The sequence below is a fragment of the Chrysochloris asiatica genome, unplaced genomic scaffold (genome assembly GCF_000296735.1).
Source record: "Chrysochloris asiatica unplaced genomic scaffold, ChrAsi1.0 scaffold00282, whole genome shotgun sequence".
Lineage (NCBI taxonomy): Eukaryota > Metazoa > Chordata > Mammalia > Afrosoricida > Chrysochloridae > Chrysochloris > Chrysochloris asiatica.
The window spans coordinates 877,081-899,502 of NW_006408800.1; the positions used below are offsets into that span (position 1 = coordinate 877,081).

Here is a 22,422-nt window from a genome sequence, read left to right on the forward strand (position 1 = left end):
ACAAATTCAGGGAATAAACAGACTACCAAACATTTTAAAAACTACACAAACAAAAGTAGACAAAATAGATGAGTTGGACATACTAAAAATTAAAAACTTATGTGCATCAAAAGACTTCACCAGAAAAGTAAAAAGGGAACCCACAGTATGGGGAAAAATCTTTTGCAATGACATATCAGACAAGGGACTTATTCCTAAACTATATAGGGAACTACAACACCTCTACAAGAATAAGACAAATAACCCAATAAAAAAGTGGGCACAGGACATGAACAGACACTTCACCAAGGAGGAGATCCAGGCAGCCAACAAGCGTATGAAGAAATGTTCACGATCACTAGCCATTAGAGAGGTGAAAATCAAAACAACAATGAGATATCATCTCTCACCAGCAACAACAGCAAAGATCAAAAATGCAGAGGACAATAAATGCTGGCGGGGATGTGGAGACACTGGGACATTCCTGCATTGCTGGTAGGACTGCAAAATGGTCCAACATCTCTGGAAAGCAATATGGCATTTCCTCAGAAGGTTGGAAATAGAAATACCTTATGATCCAGCAATTCCTCTACTTGGTATTTACCCACAAGAAAAACGAGCCACAACATGAGAAGATATTTGCACACCAATGTTCATAGCAGCACTATTTACAATAGCAAAAAGATGGAGGCAGCTAAATTGCCCATCAACTGAAGAATGAATAAACAAACTGTGGTACATACACACAATGGAATATTATAGTTCCTCGAAGAATAACAAAGAAGCTGCAAGCCACCGCTTAACATGGATAAACCTTGAGGACATTATGTTGAGTGAAATTAGTCAGTCACAAAAGCAGAAATGCTGCAAAGGACCACTACTGTAAAAGACTAAGAAAAAGAACCCATACTGAAGGGGAGTGGGGGGAAATCTTTGCTGGTTGCTGGGAAGTGGGGAGTGGTGTGAGGGGAAGGCTGGAAAAGTGGAGCACAAGGCAGAGGATAGACACAGGACAGTTTGGGTGCTGGGAAGGGGGGCAATATACAAAAAGGGAAAGGGGAATGGAAGAACAAAGCGAAAGACAGAACAATTAGGCAGGTTTGCATGGGCTAAGTGGGACAGAGGTCAATAATGATGTATGTACAACCTTGGAACAACAGGACTATGTGATACAGAGATTGAGACATGGTTGGAAAGGGGAAAAGAGGGGAAATAACGTTAAGATGCTTAGCTGTCTTTTGAATCTTGGTTTTCCTTGCATTACATTATAAAATACACACTAGAAGGGGAGAGAAAGGAAGAGCCAGAAATATCGAGCTGTGGTAGTTGGTTAGATCCATCACTCCCATGATTAATCTCTTTAACAAAAGATTGTGTAGTCATGTCCTTGGTGAACAACCACTGTTCTTCAGTTTGTACAGCAGTATTTTCCAAGGTTTCTAGCTTTGTTTTCACTTTACACATTTCATTTGTAAGGCCATCTCTTTCATCTCACATTTTACTATAAATAGCAAGGAGAAACCATGCTGCCCATTAAGGTCTTTCTTACACCATCCAAGATCCAGACATCCAAGATCATCATTCACAAGTGCTGCTGTGCAGTACGGCACTGGACTTCAAGGTCAGTTTGAATCACATGGGTGGCAGTTCAAACTCACCAGATGCTCCTTGGAACCCTGTACAGGGTCTCTATGAGTCGGAAAACAACAACCACCTTCCTCCATGCATTTGAACATAATTAAAACAAGTTCTTTACCATTGCATCAAAAGCATCGCTCTTCCTCCATTGTCCAATCACATGCTCATCATTTCCTTTGAAATCCTTACCAGAGCACATTTAATGTCCACATTTCTATCAACTTCCTGTTGCTGGTACCATCTGTATTCCCTAAATAATAGAGACTTTCTCTCTGACTCTCTTCACTTCCTTCTGAGTTCTCACCAGAATTGCTTCGGATGTCCATAATCCTACCAATAGTCTCTTCAAGGCTGTTGAGGCTTTTATTATTGTTCTTGTGGTCGGTTAATGCTGCCCAATCAGTTCTGACTCATAGCAACACTGTATAAGGTTTCCAAGGAGCAGCTAGTTAACTTGAACCGTCAACCTTGTGGTTAGCTGTCCAGTAGATACCTTAAAACACTGTCAGTCTCCAATTATTCTCCAATTTCAAAAACATTTCCATATTGCAAGTATTTGGTACCAAATTCTGTCTTAGTTACCTAATGCTTCTAAAACAGAAATATCACAAGTAGATGGATGGCTTTAACAACCAAAGTTTTATTTTCTTATAGTTCAGGAGATTAGGAGTCTGAATTCGGGGTACTTTTCCATTAGTTCTGGTGAAAGGTCCTTATCCCTTGGTCCTTTGTGGATCTTCATGAGGTATGAAATCTATCTTTTCCCATCCCTGCTCTACTTATTTAATCTCTTTTATTCCTCAAGAGAAACTGACTCAAGATACATCCTACACTAATCCTGCTTTATCAGTGTAACAAAACAACCCATTACCAAATGCAATCCTAAGGCTAGGAATAGAAGTTAGGATTTACAACACATATTTATGAGAGACACAAATCAATCCATAGTACTGACCAACTGACTAGAAGAAATCATACTCATTCCAAAAAAAGTTGATCCAACAAATTATGGAAATTTTGAGCAATATAGTTAATATCACATATAAGTAAAATTTTGCCGAAGATAATTCAGTAACAGTTACAGCAGTACACTCCCAGGGAATTGCCATGAATTCAATCCATATTCAGGAGACAACATGGAATGAAGTATATCAGTACTGAGAAAAGATGGATCTTGGCTAAAAGCAAAGAATACCTGAGAGATGTTTAACTATGTTTTATTGACTATGCAAAAGTATTTTACTGTGTAGAATGTGGAAAATTATGGAGAACATTGCAAAGAGTGGGAATTTCAAAGCAGCTAGTTGTACTCATGGAAACCCAGTACATAGACCAAGAGGCAGTTGTTCTAACAGAACGATGAGATTCTGCATGATTGCATCCTTTCACCATACTTATTCCATCAGTATGTTGAGCAAATAATTTGAGAAGCTAGACTATATGAACAAGAATGCAGCATCAGGATTGGAGTAAGACTTATTAACAACCTGCAATATCCAGATGACAAAATCCCATTATTGTTGTTAGGAGCCGTCGAGTCGGTACCAACTCATAGCGACCTTATGTACAGCAGAATGAAACACTGCCCTATCCTGGGCCAGCCTCACTACTGTTGCCACGCTTAAGTCCATCGATGCTGCCACTTGGCCAATCCATCTCACTGGGGGGTCTTCCTCTTTTTCTCTGACCTTCCACCCTACCAAACATGATATCCTTCTCCAGTGTATCCCTCCTAACAAAAATCTTACTGAAAATGAAGAGAACTTGAAACACTTACTGATGGAGAACAAAGTCTATAGCCTTCAGCAGGAATTACACTCATTGCAAAAAAAATTAAATTCCTCACAACTAGACAAATAAGCAACATCATGATAAATGGAGTCAAGATTGATGGATTTCATTTTACTTGGATCCACAGTTAACACAGACACAGCAGTCAAGAAATCACATGCTGTACTGCATTAGACAAATCTACTACAAAAGAGCTCTTTAAAGTGTTAAAAAGCAAAGATGTTACTTTGAGGGGTAAGGTGTGCCTGGCCCAATTCATGATATTTTCAATGCAAAAGCAGGACAATGAATAAGACTGACCAGAAAAAAATTGACGCATTTGAATTATGTTGTTGATAGAGAATACTGAATATACCATGGACTTCCAGAAGAACAAACATTTGTCTTGGAAGAAGTATAGTCAGAATGATCCTTAGAAGTGACATCTCACAAACTTTAGACATGTTATTAGGAAGGGTGAGTTCCTCAAGAATGACATCATGTTTGATAAAGTAGAGGGTCCTCAAAAAATAGGGAGACCCTCAAATGAGAAGGTCTTACAGAGTGGCTACAACAATGGGCTCAAACATAACAATTGTGAGGATGGTACAGGATTAGGCAGTGTCAGGTTTTGTTGTGCATAGGGTTGCTATTGAGTTGGAACTGACTTGATGGTACCTAACAACCTACACAACTGGCAACTATTGGTTTAAATCATGGTCTTGATCAAGAAAGAGATTGAAAACATTTGTTTTCAAAGCAGGACCCTGGAAGCGGGCAGCCTTGCCAGGGTTTTGCTTTAGTTGCTGATGTTGGGAAAGTACAGGACCTTCTCACCATTAGCAACTGAGGATGCAGGGAGGTTCCCTAGGGAGCAGGGGCTCCTCACCAATCACTTGCAAATTCTAACAGACATCTCAGGATGCCTGCTGGAGCTAAACCCACCACCACACATGCAGGCCTCCCGTATAGATAGCTGGCCACCTAGCCACTCTTAAGGCCATTGGCAGGTACATTTCCCACTGGTCTCTTACGTCAAAGATGCCTGAGAGTCAGCCCCATCCCCTAACCCCCATTCCCCAGATTCTCCTAATTTATATTGCTGCAGCTAATTGCTATCTGGCTCATGACAACCCCATGTACCACACAATGAGACATTCCTGCACCATCTCCAGGATCACTGTGGGTTTTGAGTACCTTCCAACCAACGGGGCTCAGATCCCAGCACTACGTCATACTACTCTTGTTGTAATCAATGGGATTTTCACTGCCTGATTTTCAGAAGTAGAGCACCAGGACTTATTTCCTACTGTCTTACTTTGGAAGCTCTGCTGAAACCCATTCATTATGGATGACCCTGTTGATATCTGCAACACTAGTGGCATAGCTACCAGCATCAGAGTACTATGCAAGAGTCCTGGTGTGGCCCTGTAGGATAAACACTGGTCTGGTAATGACTGGTTGGTAGCTCAAACCCACCAGCCAATATTGGAAACTGGGGTCACTTTGAGTCAAATCTGACTCAACAGCACACAACAACAGTATGACAAAGTAACGGATGGTGGTAGCTGTTGCCAGCCAGTCAATTCTGAGTCCCAGTGACCCTATAGGCCAGGATGGAATGGTCCCATACGGTTTCCCAGGCTGTAATTGAGGGCTAAGGCGGCGGACTGCAAAGCCATTGGAATTGCAAGGTTGGTGGTTCAAGTTCACCAGCTGCTCCTCAGAAACCCTACACAGGGTGCTATGGGTCGGAATCGACTCAATGGCACTAAACAACTACAACTATCTTTATGGAAGCACACTGCTACAACTTTCTCCTTTGGAATGCTAGTGTATTCAAAGGTCAGTTGACCTCTTAGTAAGCAGCCAAGCATTTTAAACAATGTCTCACCTGGGCTTATTCTTTTCTTTTCTTTTCTTTTCTTTTCTTTTCTTTTCTTTTCTTTGAGGGGGGGGGGAGTTGTGGTTGAGGAGTGGGCAGGAGTAAGAAGTTAAGATTACAGCTCAATCTAGGCAAGGCCTAGGACTTCATTTAGTGTTAGGCCTATGGTAAGGACTAGGATTAATGGTAGGGGTAGGGGCTGGGCTAGGACTAGGAGTAAAGCTTGGTCTAGTTTAAGGGTTACAATTGTTTCTTTAGTTATCTTTCTTGAAATCTACTTGATTCCCCCTCCCCCTTTTTTTTTTACTTTGTTTTGTTGCTACTGTTGTTGCAAATTGGTATCTCTGGTTCCCTATTTTCAGTCTAGCTCTGGTAGCGTAGTGGTAACGAATCGGGCTGCGAGATGAAAGGTCAGCAGTTCGAAACTACCAACGGTTCCGCAGGAGAAAGATGAGGTGGTCTGCTCCTGTAAAGATTTACAGCCTGGAAAACCCTGTGTAGGGTCGCTATGAGTCGGAATCGACTCCACGGCACACAAGAAGTTTGTCTCATACTTTGAACATATTGTAAGGAGGGACTAGTTGCTGGAGAAGGATATCATGTTTGGTAAGGTGGAGGGTCAGAGAAAAAGAGGAAGACCCCAACGAGATGGATTGGCCAAGTGGCAGCATTGATGGACTCAAGCGTGGCAACAATAGTGAGGTTGGCCCAGGATCGGGCAGTGTTTCTTTCTGCTGTGCATAAGGTCATTATGAGTCAGTACCGACTCAATGGCACCTAACAACAACAGTAACAAGTTTGGTTTGGAGTCCTAGTGTGGCGCTGTGGGTTAATGTGCCAGACTGCAAAGCCATTTGAACTACAAGGTCGGCAGTTCGAGCTCACCAGCTGTTCCTCGGAAACCCTATACAGGGTAGCTATGAGTCAGAACCGACTTAATGGCACTGAACAACAAGAAGTTTGTATTACTTTGGGTATTTCTAAATCCGGGTTGAATTCTGGGTAATGTTGTCATGTATATTAGTCTCGGGTTGTTGTCACTTCTCTATCCAAAGAACTCCCTTTAGCATTTTTTGCAAGGTTGCTCTGGTTTTTGCAAATTCCTTCAATTTCGGTTTATCTGGAAATGTTCTAATTTTGTCCTTAGGTGAATGTTGTTGCCCTTTTAAAATCTTGAATGACCATTCCATGGTGAGTTGAATGGTCCCCCGTATACCTATTAACTGGTTGGCTGAAAATTGGGCCACAAGGTGAGTTCCACTCCATACCTGAAGCAGTTCAGGGCCACAGTCTGAGGAGCCCCCAGTCTCTTTCTGACCAGCATACCACCAAGGCTTATTTTCTATTTAATGTCCCTAGAATCCACCTGCTCCCCAAGTCAGAGCAGTGACTCTCACAAATGGTTTTCATGTTTAGTATTCTAAATGTGCCCTGTCCACTTAGCACTACAGCTACTTTGTTAGCTCAGCCATACTCCCTTGTAGCTGATCCCTCACCCACTGGACCCCAGGCAGCACTCAAGCTCTCCAGTCAAGTCTTCTACCTCCACACTGAGCTCCCTACAGGGGAGTGATTCATGCCCCAAGACTTCTGGTGGCTGCCTTCACCTTCTAACATTCATCACAGACAATCCATCTCTGACACCCCCAAACTGGACAAGGTAGGGCCCCCATCTGGGCTCTCATGTACCTGCATGTATCTTATCACTACCCTTAACCATTGTTGTTGTTGTTGTTACGTGCCATCAAGTCGGTCTGACCCATAGTGACCCTGTATAAGGTTTCCCAGGAGTGGCTGGTAAGCTCGAACCACTGACCTTACAGTTCAAGCAGACTTTGCAGTCCAGTGCATTAACCCACAGCACCACACCAGGACTTCTCAACCATACGTGGATATTATTTCTTTACAAGTCCCACTTGCTTATTAGAGGTAGAGCTTCTGAAGGGAGGGGTTTGCCCCAATCACCCAGCTCTTGGGAAAGTGCCTATCCTGCCACCAGTGCTTACTCACCAAAGATCTGTGGGAAGGAGTGTTATTCTTTTTCTTTAATGAAAACAGACTCTAGATGAATGCAGTCAGGAGTGTCTCGATGACAGGTTGAAGGCTTATATTGCACCTGCTATTCCAGCACAGTCTACAAAGGTTACAGCCTACGATTGGATGTCTATTCAGTGATCAAATTGATTAAACTCTGCCTCCACACTGGCCTGTGCACCCCACATATCCAGGGACGGCATTGTGTTCACAATGGCATCTCAGCACCCAGACAATGCAGGGACAGAGCAGATACCCATCCAAGGTTTCTTAAACAAATTAATGAAGTTTCATGAATAAGTTAAAGATTATAAAGGATGCTTAACAGAAATAGAAGGAGCTCAGTGGCTCTGCTGCATAAGCACTAGACTGTGAAGTTCAAGTTCACCAGCCATTCAATGGGAGAAAGATGAGGCTTTCTGCTCCCACAGAGTTTTACAACCTTGGAAACCCTATGCAGGGTTAAGTGCCAACTTGACAGAACTTTACAATAACAACAACAACAACAACAACCAGAAGAGTGACAGCTGGATGGCATTTACTGATGTCAGCTTTCCTAAGTGAGTTGGGACAAGAGTAAAGTTTTTCAAATGCCACCACTGTACTAAGCACAGATCAGCTATCTTAGCAAACTCATATGAAGTGTCTGTATTTCTTTGAGATCGAGTTTTGAAGGTGCCCCTTCTCTCTGACCCTGGTTCTTCTGTCCATTTTCTGCTGGTGTGTTTCTTGTAGTATGCAGCACATGTATACTATGAAGTATTCTAGTCATGATGAAGGCCTCATGATCATCTCAAGACCTGATGAAGGGCAGCACTTTCTCTCCTGTGTAGTACCTGCTCCTCTCTAGCTATGATCCTGAGAAGTAAAATTCAATTAAAACCAGGCATCTGTTGAATGTCATTTTGTCTGAGGTGCATTCTGGTAAGGTAAGGTATCAGCATGTGTATAAAGACTTACCACAAAACAAGCTGACACCCTGGAGGAGCCTTGTCAATATCACTCTAAGTGGCCTAGAGATGTCCTTGGTTGGTTGCTTTTGTTTGTTTGGGTTTTATTCCAAACAATACATGTTTAAGCATGTCTCTATAATCATTAAATGGTGAAAGACAGGCTCTCTTAGTAATACACTCATCTCAGCCTCATTAGGAGTTCAGGTCTGGCTCTGTAGAATAAGCATTGGACTAGAAGCTTGGTTCAAACCCAACAGCCACTCCTCAGAAACCCTATACAGCGTTGCTATGAGTCAGAGCCGACTAGAGATGGCACTAGCAACAAGTCTTATTCAGGTGCCTTCAAAACAAAGGTACTTTTTGTGCAATGGGATGGAGGGAAATAATTTTGAGGTTAGGACTAATATCAAATTTCCAACAAAACTGAACCAGATATCTTTTCAAAACAGGGTTTCTGTTGTTGTTGTTAAGTGTTGTCAAGTCAATTCTGACTCATAGCTATCCTATAAATCTTGGCAGGAGCAGAATACCTCATCTTTTGCCCAAGAGAGTGTTAGGGTTAAATGTTTTTAGTTCTGCCATCAGAAGTGTATAGACCTAGATAGAGGATCTGCTGAGAAACGAGCTCCACAGTTTGATATTTTTGTTTAATAAAAGGTTTCTATGATTTTGTAGCAATATTTTCTGATTTGCCCTCATACAGAAAAATTGGCAGAGGAGAGTTGTGTAGAAGGTAAATGGACTCGACCAGCAAACAGCTGTCAATGAGTCAATAATGACTGACTGTAAATGTCTACTTTTTTAGAAGTGGATCACCAAGCATTTCTTCCAATATACCTCTGGGTGGACTTGAACTATCAACCTTTTGTTTAGCAGCCAAGTGTTTAACTCTGCAACATCCACTGACTCCAGATGGACCTGGCCTGATGAAATTCTTGCGAGTGGTGGCACACTAAATAAGGGGCACAGTTGGCAAATTCCACCTTCATCATTAACTGTGTGGCAAGGATTAGCATGACTCCAACACCCAAAGTGTGAAAATGGATCCAGTCTTTACCTTTCCACGTCCTCATCCACCGCCTCTCACATGGCATACTCCCTAACCCTCCTAACCCAGACCTGGGCCAAAGCTCATAGGTTACATGGACACCATCTTTTACACCTAATTGCTCTTAAAGCCTTTCCCTGACACTAGTCATTGGAGCTGGAGCACAGCTTACAGGTTAGAAGGACACTTTCTTTCAGATGGCCAAATAGGCAGACACCTGCCCCTGCTGGTCCTCACTTCCTTTGTGGGTTTGTTAATTCACTGGGACAGTTCACAGAATCTCACAGAGACTATCGCATACTTAAGACAATAGTTTTGTCACAACCAAAAGGTATAGAAAGAGATGCATAAGGTAGGTCCTGGGAAGGGTCACAATACAGTGCTCCCAAGTCTCCAAAAACCCTCTTCCATAAACCCAAACTCCAACCCACCATCCTCAAGCCCATTCCAACTGAAAGTGACTCTACACAGGGTCTCTGCAATGGGAAATCTTTATGGGAACAGACAGCCTCATCATTCTCCTACAGAACCACTGAACTTGCGGTTAGAAGCCTAGCCCACAGTGCCACCAGGAAGCTCCCCTGAGCAGGGCTCTTAGTGCTTCTCTGTGTGGCCATAATAGATGACATAATGCCCAGTGAGGCTTAGTCAGCATTAGGCTTTTTGCAAGGTTATTCCACACCTCCAAAGGGGGTGAGGGAAGATGGGCGAAGGCGGCTTCTAAGACAGGGAATGTCCAAATGTGGGGTCAAAAAGTGTGAGTTTGCTTTGGGATATGTTGAGTTAGAGATGACTTTGAGACACTCAAGTAGGGGCACTGAGCATGTAGGTGAAATGATAAAACACTGTCTTTTAGTTGCATTTTAAAATTTAAAGTTTTTACCAATTAATCATAGTCCTTCCACTGCTCAGTAAGAACCAGCTAGGTGCAGCTAGAAATGTTAAGGCAGCTTGCCACTGTCCTGTGGTGCTGAGAGTGGGCACAACGGTTGATCAAACTGCAGCAGAGGATGGTTGAGCACATTTCCCAGGGCCTGGGCAGGAGCCCTTCCACCTTCTGACCACTATCCAGTTCATCAACCTCTGAGATTAATCTGGTCACTTACTGTCTATGTGCTTTTATTTGCCAGGAACTTTTTGTTTGTTTGCTCTTCTAATGGCTCTAGCACACAAAGCTGTCAGATAACATTCCATCTGTGGTTAATGGAAAGATCTGCTTCAAAGTTGCATCACTGCTGGAAGGAAACCTGAGCTCTGATTAAACTCTGGGGGCAGAGTCCCACTTTATACAACAAAATGTCCATTTGAATGCTTTGCGATCACTTTCTAATTTTTGAACTTGAAGGGTTTCAAGTGAAGCATCGAACTGAAGCTCCCACTGCCCCAGGAGTCATGGAGGGCGTTCCTAATCGCCTCTTTATTCTTCCATTCCCATCATCACTCTGGCTGAGAAGTAAAGGCAAGGCAAGGGCTGAACCGGAATCATCATGCTAAAATGTAGAATTTGGATGACCCAGGCAGCAACGTTTAACTATAAGCCAGCTTGGAACAGAATCAGGACAAGTAATTAGAAAACAAAAATGTGCAAACCCTTTCAGCTATTGGTCAAGGATTCTGTATCACCCACCCGTCTCCAGACTTTTGGCAAAAGAACAGTTTGCTTAAATGACAGCCCTTGGAACAACCCATTGTCTGGTAGTTCACACTGAGAACTCTTGGGCTGTGCTCCCAAGGAAAAGCCTGACCAACAAGGCAACTCGAGCAAAATAGCCTTTTTCAAAGATGATGAACAACATCAAGTCAGAGTAATTAAGAGTGTACAGAAAACAACTGCACAATTTATGTACAGGATTGGCACAAAAAGGCGTGTGTTTGTGAGTTGTCTCATGCATCTGTGTGCTATATGCATGCATTTGTGGGTGTATTATGTGTGTATTTGTAAGTATATGATATGTTTGTATGTATGTGTGACTGTGGGTACTTGTATATGTTAGATGTGTATGCATGTGTATTTGTGAGCAGATGACAAGTGTATATATAAGTAGGAGTGCTTGTTTTCGTGGGTACGTGAGATGTGTGTTTCTGGGTGTCTGCATGTATATACGTGAAACTAAAAAGACATTTCTGCTATTCTTCCCCTTGCCCCCTTGTGTTTTGCTGTGTGTGTAAATAACACTTGATCAGCTTTTACATGAAGTCGAGGTGTAGTATAAACTCCATCACCTATGGAGCCTCTTTGATACAATAGGGATTGAAATGAATTAAATATCATCTGCATCTGATTGAACTTTTTCCTAAGTCCTATGGCATTCATTTCCAATTTGGTCACTCAACAATGGTGATTTTGCATATTGATGTCTCTGAATAATATGAAATCATTTTTTTCTTTGACTAATAAAACAAGGAGCTCTGGTAGCGCAGTGGTTACGAATCGGGCTGCGAACCTGAAGGTCAGCGGTTCGAAACTACCAGCTGCTCCGCGGGAGAAAGATGAGGCTTTCTACTCCCGTAAAGATTTACACCCTCGGAAACCCTGTACAGGGTCGCTATGGGTCGGAACCGACTCGATGGCACTTAACAACAACAACAACAATAAAACTTCAGACATATTGTCAGGAGGGACCAGTCACTGGAGAAGGATATCATGTTTGGTAGGGTGGAGGGTCAAAGAAAAAGAGGAAGACCCCCAACTAGATGGATTGGCCAAGTGGCAGCATCAATGGACTCAAGAGTGGCAATGATAGTGAGGTTGGCCCAGGATCAGGTACTGTTTCGTTCTGCTGTGTATAAGATCGCTATGAGTCAGTACCGACTCAATGACACCTAACAACAACAATAATATTAATTATACAACTCCCCAAATGCAAAGGTGTAACATAAATGCTCTACTAATGTAGGAAAATGTTTGCATGTATTGCAATAAAATGTAAGGCTAAATACTTGGTAAAAAACAGCAAATTTGGTCAAATATTTCATCAGGATGGCTGGGCAAAGTAAATATTAGTCAGATTGACAGCTAATTGACTTGGTTTGCATTAAAGCTGGACTAATTTCAACAGAGGTATTTCAGTTGTGATTCTGAATTCATAATTGGTTCAGACGTCTGTGTGTTTTCCCTGAGGCTAAAATTTTCATTAGCGCACAGAGACTTCCTCAACCAATCACACAGCAGCTGGAGCAAAGGCTGGAATGTGCCGCTGTTTACCTCCTCTCCCTTTTTTCTTTCCTGGCAGGATGCTTTCATAGCGGCACTGCTGGGAGCTTATTAAGAAGCTCTGTGTAAAAGGGATTTTTATTTGAAAAATTTTAACTGCCATGGCTTTTGTCTAGGAAGCCGGCCCTTCTTCTATTTCCTTCAAGGAATCAACTGATGACTGGGAATATTTGGCCTTCAGATCCAAACTCAGTAAAATAAAATCCAGTAAGGACATGAAAAATAAGTAAGCCAAGCAGCGCTAGTGCTGGAGGAGGCAGCAGGTGTACGCATCTTCCTCCTCTGCTCTTGCATGGGTCTCCCCCTCTGGGCTATGTGGTGGGTTCATCCAGGTGAACCAGGCCTGGATTTCCCTTCATTTCCTGGGCTCAGGGCCTTGCACTCAGTAAGTGCACAATTAATGTTCTGGAAGAAAGGATGAACAGTTAGTTGATTACCTTCAAAAACTTAAAGAGGATGCTAGACAAAACACAAAAGAAGTCTCCTAATTCTACCTTCATTCTACAATTAAGAAACCACTAATTCTTAGATGCTACTGTGGAACAGGAGTCATGAAAGCCACTGTCCCAGGGCCTCTTCTCAGAGCTCCCAATGGGGGGACTTCCCTGGTGCAGACAGTTTGCTCCTAATCATCAGGGCAGTAATAATTCAATAACTCAAAAAGACTTCAGATAGGCAAGCAGCCTATCTTCATAGGGCAGATGAACTGCTTGCTTAAATTCAAGATATGGAGGGGAATGGAAACTATGTTTTTCCTGGTTTATGATTGTCTGCAAACTTTGACAGATATTTATTTGGCCACCTTCAGCTTACTCCTTGCCCTGCAGCCCTACTGAACTCATAACTCCTCTATGAACAGGGTCCTGCCCTACCTCATCCCTCACCAAACCCCACCTCACCTCTGTGTTTTACTAACACACACATTCAACCTGACTTGTCCAAGTGCCCCATTCTGTAGGAAAAAGCAATGAACATGCTGGCTTTACTTCTAGAAGAAAAGCTGTACTGGCACCTTGGAAAAAACACAAGTTCCAGGGTGTGAATACAAGTTCACATGATTAACTGAGCTAATGTAAGTTACAACATCCAAGCTCAGCGGGGTCTAATAATTCCTTAGTAAAGATGAAACTTTATATTTCCTTATCTTAAAGATATATTTCTATCTATTCATCCATACACACACACACACCCATCCATTAGTCTTCCATTTATTCACTTACCCATAAACCCACACACATACACACATCCATCTCTAAAATGAGTTCTGAAATATAGACAGGATACAACTGTTTTGTCACACAACCCATGTACACAAATGGACCCCATGCCCCATGAGGACAACTTAATCAAGCACTTCAAATCACAATACCCAGAGAGTGATCGCCCAAGAGAAGGGTATGTGGTACAGTACCCAGTGACAAACAACCGGTCCCATTTTCTCTCCCTCAGCCAAAACAAAAGAAGTCCTGAGTGTCAAGTGGCTTTGGGAAACACCAAGAACCCATTTCTCCAAGTAAAACTTATTTAAAATCTATTTTCAGAGTATCTGAAATAGTATTGTGTGCAAGTTTGGGGACATGAATTAACATTTAGCAAATTACTTTTAAAAGAAGATAGTTTCTATGTTCTAAGACTATAATTTACCAATAGCCCCATTTCTTTGTTGGGGCTGTTACTATTTGTTTGGGGGCGGGGGTAGACTTAATTTCCCTCATAGCTCTAGTCACCTTGGGATATACTACACAGTTGGCTACATATCGTTTCACTGACAGTCCCTGGGCACAGAGGCTACAGGCAAGCAGTGACGGCTGAGGACAGAGCTGGATGCATGTGTTGTTACTGTTGCAAGGTGCTGTCGAGGATCTCGGACTTGTGCGACCCTATGCACAACAGAACACAACACTGACCAGCCCTGGACCACCTCACAGTTGTCGTTACACTTGAGCCCATTGCTGCAGCCACTGTGCCAACCCATCTTCTCGAGATTTTCCTGTTTTTCACTGACCCTCCATTTTACCAAGCATGATATCCTTTCTCTAGGGGACTGGTCCCTCCTGATAATATGTCCAAAGTATGAGGGACAAAGGCTTCTAAGGGGCATTCTGGTTGTACTTCTTCCGACACAGATTGGTTTGTTCTTCTGGCAGTCAATGGAATTTTAATATTTTTCTCCAACACCATAACTCAAATGCATCAATTTTTCTACTGTCTTCCTTATTCACTGTCCAACTTTCACATGCTTATGAGGTGAATGAAGACACCATGTCCTGGGTCACGTGCACCTTAGTCCTCAAACTGACACCTTTCCTCTTCAACACTTTGAAAAGGTCTGGTGCAACAGATTTGCCTAATGCAGTGCATCACTTGATTTCTTGACAGCTGCTTCCATGAGTGTTGACAGTGGATAAAAGAAAAATGAAGTTTTTGACAACTTCAATCTTTCCTCTGTTTGTTGTTGTTAAGTGCCATTGAGTCGATTCTTCGACCCATAGCAACCCTGTATAAGGTTTCTGAGTAGCAGCTGGTGAATTTGAACCTCTGACCTTGCGGTTCAAAGTGATTTTGCAGTCCAGCGCATTAACCCACAGTGCTATACTAAGCTAGCAAAATTATATCATCTGAACATTGCAGGTTGTTAATGAGTCTTCCTCTAATCCTGATGCTATGCGTTCTTCATATAATCCAGCCTACTAGATCATTTGCTCAGTATACAGATTAAATAAGCATGGTGAAAGGACACAACACTGGTGCACACTTTTCCTGATTTTAAACTATTCAGTGTCCCTTATTCTGTTCAAACCAATTACTCTTGGCTTATATACAGGCTCCTGATTACTCCAATTAAGTGTTCTGGAATTAACATTCTTTGCAATGTTATCCATAGATTCACACAGTTGAAAGCCTTTGCTGTCAACAAAGCACAGGTAAACATCTTTCTGGTATTCTCTGCTTTTAGTCAAGATCCATCTGACATCAGCAATGACATCCCTTGTTCCACGTCATCAGGTGAATCCAGCTTGAACCACTGGCAGTTCCCAGTTGGTGTACTATTGCAGTCGCTTTTGAGTTATCTTTAGCAAAGTTTTACTTGCATGTGATATTAATGATATTGTTTGACAGCAGGGCTCTGAGAGACAGGGACCGAGTCATGATTGGAATGGGGGTGGTACCATGTTAGGATGCGGGAACATATCTTTATTACATGACTAACCAAGGGGGCAGGAGTTCTAGTCTGTGTTACAGGTCAAAAGCTCTCCAGTATGGATCCCAGCCTGACTGATTCGACCTTATAGCGAGCGGACAGCCACTTCTCCATCGTTGGAGCGAGCGTGCCTGAGGGACCCAGCATCCACCGAAGACCCACCTGAAAGAGGGATGCCATCTGCATTTCCATTGAGGTCCCCCCGGCAAGAGTACCAGCGAGCCAGCCACAGCAGAGAAGACTTTAAGAACTGTTTAATCCTTGGGGAACTGGATAAACCCCAGAGACATTCAGCTGTTTTGCTTGTCGGGCGTGGGGAAGGGGGAGTTAATAGATGTTACTGATTTGCAATCGTCAAAAAAAAAAAAAAAAAGGGGAGTGATTAATCTTACAGTCCAGAAACAGAGGACCCTAGGACCATCAAGAGAGGAACACACAAATAGAATGTGGGACCTTATCCAGAGAAGCAGCAGCACCAGAGATGGAGGTAGAGATGGGGGCATGGAGGACTCTAGATTCATCAACTAAGAAGAGAAGGACTAAGAACTGGTGGCCAGGAGCAGACTTGCAGAATGTGCCCTTTGGAGATGTAATTTATTATATATGCCTGAGTGGGGTTTTTTGTTTGTGTGTCTTTAAAAAAAAAAAAAAGCTAAAGTGGATAAAGAGAAATACTTTTAACTGATGGTATATGGAGGGGATTATAATCAATGTAATGAAACAAGTTATGTGAATTGTTGAATGTGAAACTGATGATGTGCCCTGTAAACTTTCATTCACTCAATCCACAATAAAAACCTTAAATTAAAAAAAAAAAAATGATATTGTTTGATGACTGCCTCTTTCCATTAGATCCCCTCTCTTTGGAATGGGCACAGATAAGGATCTCTTCCATTTAGTCAGCCTGTTCTTCCAGATTTCTTGGCACAGACGAGTGAGTGTTTTCCTGCTACAGCATCGGTTTGTTAAAATATTTTAATTTATATCCATCGATTCCTGGAGCCTTGTTCTTTGTCAATGCTTTCAGTGCACCCTGGACTTTTTCCTTCAGTATCACTGAGTCTTCATTATATGCTACCTAGTCATAATGTTTTCTTCTTCTGGCACTATATCTGACAATGTTATACTGCTATTCATATGATTTTAAGTGACTAACATTCAGAAGTGGTTCAACTCTCCTTCCTAGTCTGTCTTTTCTGGAAGCTCTGCTGAAACCTGGCCACCATGGATGATCCTACTAGAATTTAAAATACCAGTGGCATAGCTTCCAGCATCATAGCAACACACAAACCACCCCAGTATGGCAAATTGACAGATAAGGTTCATAGTATGTATTGTAGAAACACTTGTCGAACTAACTCATCAAAGGCTCTCTGGATAATTGTACATTTTTAATTGTATCAAGTATCCATTGACTGATATTTACCAAATATTAATCTCAAAACTCTGCAAAAAGGAAGTATAATAACCACCCAATAAATATGAACTGGAGACCATCAAGGGAGAAGAGCATGAATGGACCCTAGCCAGAGAAGCAGTGACACCTGAGATGGAGGCAGCGATGGAGACATGGAAGAACAGCTGAGGGCTCTAGACTCATGGAAAGAGAAAGGCTGTGTGTTGGTGGCCAGGAGGCAGGCTTGCAGAATGTGCTCTTCGGTTGTTTAAATGATTATAGATTCCTGAGTGTTTTTGTGTACATCTCAAAAAACAAAATCAACCCACTGAATAGTTATCATCTTGTCTAGATGGGTCTGGTGAAAGGAGATGGGGATAAGATTCATAAGATTCAGTAGTGAATAACTGTTTTCATGACTAATCGCGACTGTCACAATTGTAAAGGTAGAAGTTTTGTAACAAAAAAAAGGGGAGTGATTAATCTTACAGTCCAGAAACAGAGGACCCTAGGACCATCAAGAGAGGAACACACAAATAGAATGTGGGACCTTATCCAGAGAAGCAGCAGCACCAGAGATGGAGGTAGAGATGGGGGCATGGAGGACTCTAGATTCATCAACTAAGAAGAGAAGGACTAAGAACTGGTGGCCAGGAGCAGACTTGCAGAATGCGCCCTTTGGAGATGTAATTTATTATATATGCCTGAGTGGGGTTTTTTTGTTTGTGTGTTTTTTAAAAAAAAAGCTAAAGTGGATAAAGAGAAATACTTTTAACTGATGGTATATGGAGGGGATTATAATCAATGTAATGAAACAAGTTATATGAATTGTTGAATGTGAAACTGATGATGTGCCCTGCAAACTTTCACTCAATCCACAATAAAAACCTTAAATTAAACAAAAAAACAAAAAACAAAAACACAGAGGGAATAGAAGCAAATACTGTTGAATGATGATGCAGAGTAGATTGTAATCATTGCAATGAAACGATGAGTGTAAAACCAATGTTCTCCCATATAAACTATCACTCAATTCACAACAAAAACTTAAAAAAAAAATGAACTAGAGCTTGTGGGAGGTGCAACAATAATGTGCTCAGCTGTTAACCACAAAAGGTTAAAGGTTCACATCCACTCAGAGGCACTTTGGAAGGAAGACCTGGCGATATACTTTCAAAATTTCATCCTAGGAAGCACAGCTCTAATTTGACACACATGGGGTTACCAAGAACTGAACTCAATGCAACAGCAATTAGTTTTAAATATGAATTATAAAAAAAAAAAGTTAGCTTCTTTTCAAATTAAATTTATTTTAATCTCAATGATCATATGAAATTTAAGGGGAAATTAAGTTTTATTTGCTGTGGCAGTGTAGGATAAGCACTCAACTGCTAACTGCAGGTCAGTGATTCTAATACACCAGTTGCTCCACAGTAGAAAGATGGGGCTTTCTGATCCCATAAAGATTTATAGTCCCAGAAACCCAACACAGGGTCACAATGGCTCGGAATTGACTCGATGACTGTTGATTTTTAAGGTATGTGTATGACAACCACAAAAACATCCATCTGCCCAATCACTATTTCCATTATTTAAAAACTCACTTGCCTTGTGTTTTTGTGCCTATAGGGGTAGGATTCATATACTTATCCTCTAGATAGCATTGAGTATTTTGTTAATTAAAAAAATATATTTAAAGTATCAGTAGATCTAGTACTCACTTGATAGTTGCTTCAAACTGAAGTCAAGAATTTTAATTCTCAAGTCTGAAAATACATCCCACAATTTGGAGATGGCCCACATCTGTCTTACTTTATTTATTCAGAGTTGACTTGGAAAGCTGGTGAGTGTACAGTCATGTTGAAATCCATTTTTAGAATCACAGAAGCAAATCAACAACACTCTATGTTTAGGGAAGCCCCCTTTCCAGAAGCAGAGGTCTATACCTGTGGGTCCATCCTGAGGAAAGTATGGGGGCCTCTGCTGTTTAAGGTTGATCTTTTAAATGTCTTGCTGTGATAGAAATGGTAGTAATTTTCCAGGTTTCCAATCTGTAAAACAAGAAGCAGGATATCACCAATTAATAGCACACTCAGCTCCACTACCTGTTTGTAAGTTTGTTGTGATACGTGGTGGCTTGCATGTTGCTATAATACTGGAAGTTATGCTGCCAATCTTTCATATACCAACAGTGTCAGCCAAGGTGGGCAGGCTTCAGAAGAACTTCCAGTCTAAGACAGACTAGGGAAAAGGGACTGGTGTGTCTTCCACAAAGTAGCCAATGACAACCTTATTAATCATGATAGAATATTGGAAGATGACCCCTCTAGGTTGTAAAGTTCTCTAAACACATAGTGGATTTCTTCTGTTGCACACAGCACCATGATGAATTAGAGCTGACTCAACAACTAACAACAAAAGTCTTCCATCCCACAAAAATCTTGCTCTGATCTGCTTCCAGAGTACATGCTTCCTCAGACATCTCCCCAGCACATATCCTGTGTTTATGAACATAAAGGTGAAATTTCGGTGCCTCTTCGTACATAAACAACACAAAGCCATATTTCAAATGAAGCACAAATATCATTGCATCTCATGTAAGCTAATGCCATTTACAGTTTGGGTTATTTTAAACTGTCTTTGCTACATTTTTTTAGACATACATCTATGTTCATTTAATGACAAGAATCCTTGAAGTTGCTCAATTAGTATCAAGTCAGGTCAGTACCAAAATATTCCTTTATAAATAAACGTCATCCCTCCACCCCATGCTTAAACTGAAATATCTAAGAATGAACATTTGCTCTCAAGTGCAACAAGGAAGCCAAAGAAAATACTCTGGGCCATCTGCTTGGGGAAGTGAAAAGGTCAGATGAGAACATCAAACCTCTTGGGTGTCCCAATTTTCCACCAGGGACGGAACAGATTGCAGCTTGAAGGTTGGACAAACCTAGGAGAGCATGGTGCCCAACCTGGCTGAAGGATGGCTGGCCCTCTGTGGCCTCCTCTGCAGCCCAAGCATCCTGCGAGCTGCCCCATTGTGTGGTGCTCTTGGAGAACTGGGGCATCCTCCTCAGAAGACCTGCTTCTTGTGCGAGCCTTCACTGGTGGTTGAGAATAGCTAGTTGGCTGCCATTCTGGAAAGTCAAGCTCTCCAAATTTCTAAAGAGGGACTGAACACTATACACATTCTTAAGATGCCCTTCACAGGGTACATTTTCTTAGTTTCTTTTCTAGCTTTTGATGAAAGGGTATTTTTAAGGCTAATTACCTCTGAAGCCACCAGTCATATGTCAGTTTTGTTGTGTAGTGCTCTGAAGCTGGAGTTAACAGTATTTTAAATACAAGCAGGGTCACCCATAGTGGACAGGTGCCAATGGAGTTTCCAGATTGAGACAGATTGGGAAGAAAGAGAGACTGATTACTTCTGAATGTTTGGCCACTGAAAACCTTATTAATAGCAGCAGAGCATTGCCAGATAGAGTGTTGGAAGATGAGTTCCTCATGTCAGAAGGCACTCAGAATATGACTGGGGAAGAGCTGCTTCCTCAAAGTAGAGTTGACATTAGTGACATGGGTGAAGTTTGGCTTTCAGGACTTGCATTTGCTGATGGGGCATAACTCAAAATGACAAGAAACAGCTTCAAACACCCATTAATAAACAAAACATGGAACGTACAAAGTATATAGGAAAATTAGGAGCTCTCAAAAATGAAATGGAGCACATAAAGACCTACCTCCTAGGCATTGTTGCTGTTGTTGTTGTTGTCAGGTGTCTTTGAGTTGGTTCTGATTCATAGCAAACCCTACGCAGAACAGAACGAAACACTGCCTGGTCATGGGGCATCCTCACAATTGTTAAGTCCACTGCTGCTGCTTCTGGCACTCTATCTGGCAATGTTCTACTGCTATTCATAAGGTTTTCAGTGGCTAAGCATTCAGAAGTTGTCCACCTCTCCTTATTTCTAGTCTATCTTAGTCTGGAAGCTCTCCTGAAATCTGTACACCTTGAATGATCCTTGTTGTTGTTGTTAAGTACTGTCAAGTATGTTGTGACTTACAGCGATCCCACATTGGGTTTCCAAGGAGCGGCTGGTGAGTTTGAACTGCTGACCTTGTGGCTCAAACCCACCTTGCAGTCCAGTACATTATCCTGCAGTGCCACACCGGGACTCCAGGGAGGACCCTACTGGTAATGGAAATACCAGTGGCATAAGTTTCCATCATTACAGCAATGCACAAGACACCACAGAACTACAAAGTGGCACACGAGTGCTAGATCGTAGGGACTAGTGAATTGAAATGGACTGACATTGCCCATTTTGAATCAGACCGTCATATGGTTTTATGCTGGGAATGACCTCTATTATTAAAATATACTCACCAACTACTAGAGTTGGTGAGGATGAAATTGAAAAATCCTACAACTTTTTCAGTCTGAAATTGATCAAACATGCAATCAAGACGTATTGACAATTACTGGTGACTGGAATGCAAAGGTTGGAGACAAAGAGGAAGCATCAGTAGTTGGAAAATATGGCCTTTGGTGACAGAAACGATGATGGAGATTACATAATAGAATTTTGCAAGACCAATGACTTGTTCATTGCAAATACCTTATTTCAACAACATAAAAGGCAACTGTACAGATGGACTTCACCAGATGGAATACACAGGAATCAAATTGACTACATCTGTAGGAAACGAAGGTGGAGAAGCTTAATACTGGCAGCCAAAACAAGGCCAGGAGATGACTGTGGAACAGATCATTAATTGCTCACATTTAACTTTAGGCTGAAGCTGAAGAAAAATTTAAAGTCAATAAAAACAAAACATGACCTCAAGTATATCCCACCTGAATTCAGAAATCATCTTATGAACACATTTGATGTATTAGACACTAATGACTAAAGACTAGACAAGTTGTGGAATGACATCAAGAATATCACACATGAAGAAAACAAAAGTTCATTATAAAGACGGGTCAAAGAGAAGCAGCAGCCTCAGAGATGGACACAGATATGAGGGCATGGAGAGAGAGAGAGCAGCTGAGGACTCTAGATTCACGGAAAGAGAAAGGCTGTGTGCTGGCTGCCAGGTGCTGGTGGCCAGAGGGTAGACTTGCAGAATGTGCCCTTAGATTGTTTAAACGATTATATATTCCTGCGTGTTTTTGTGTACATCAAAAACAATAACAAAAAAAAAAAAAAAAAAAAAAAAAACCAGAGAGAATAAAAGCAAATATTGTTGAATGATGATGCACAGAAGAGACTGTAATCATTGCAATTGCAATTGCATTGCAA

At 41.7% G+C, this 22,422-nt stretch overlaps 1 protein-coding gene across 2 annotated transcripts in view; it reads right to left on the bottom strand.

Moving 5' to 3' along the window:
- The window catches only part of PCSK6 (proprotein convertase subtilisin/kexin type 6), a 358,296-nt gene that overhangs the window by 260,524 nt on the left and 75,350 nt on the right, over positions 1-22,422 (bottom strand). For both annotated transcript variants that reach the window (XM_006874527.1, XM_006874526.1), the window contains exon 2: positions 19,066-19,170. In XM_006874527.1, the coding sequence (XP_006874589.1) occupies positions 19,066-19,170 (105 nt within the window). The remainder of the gene's footprint in view (positions 1-19,065; positions 19,171-22,422) is intronic.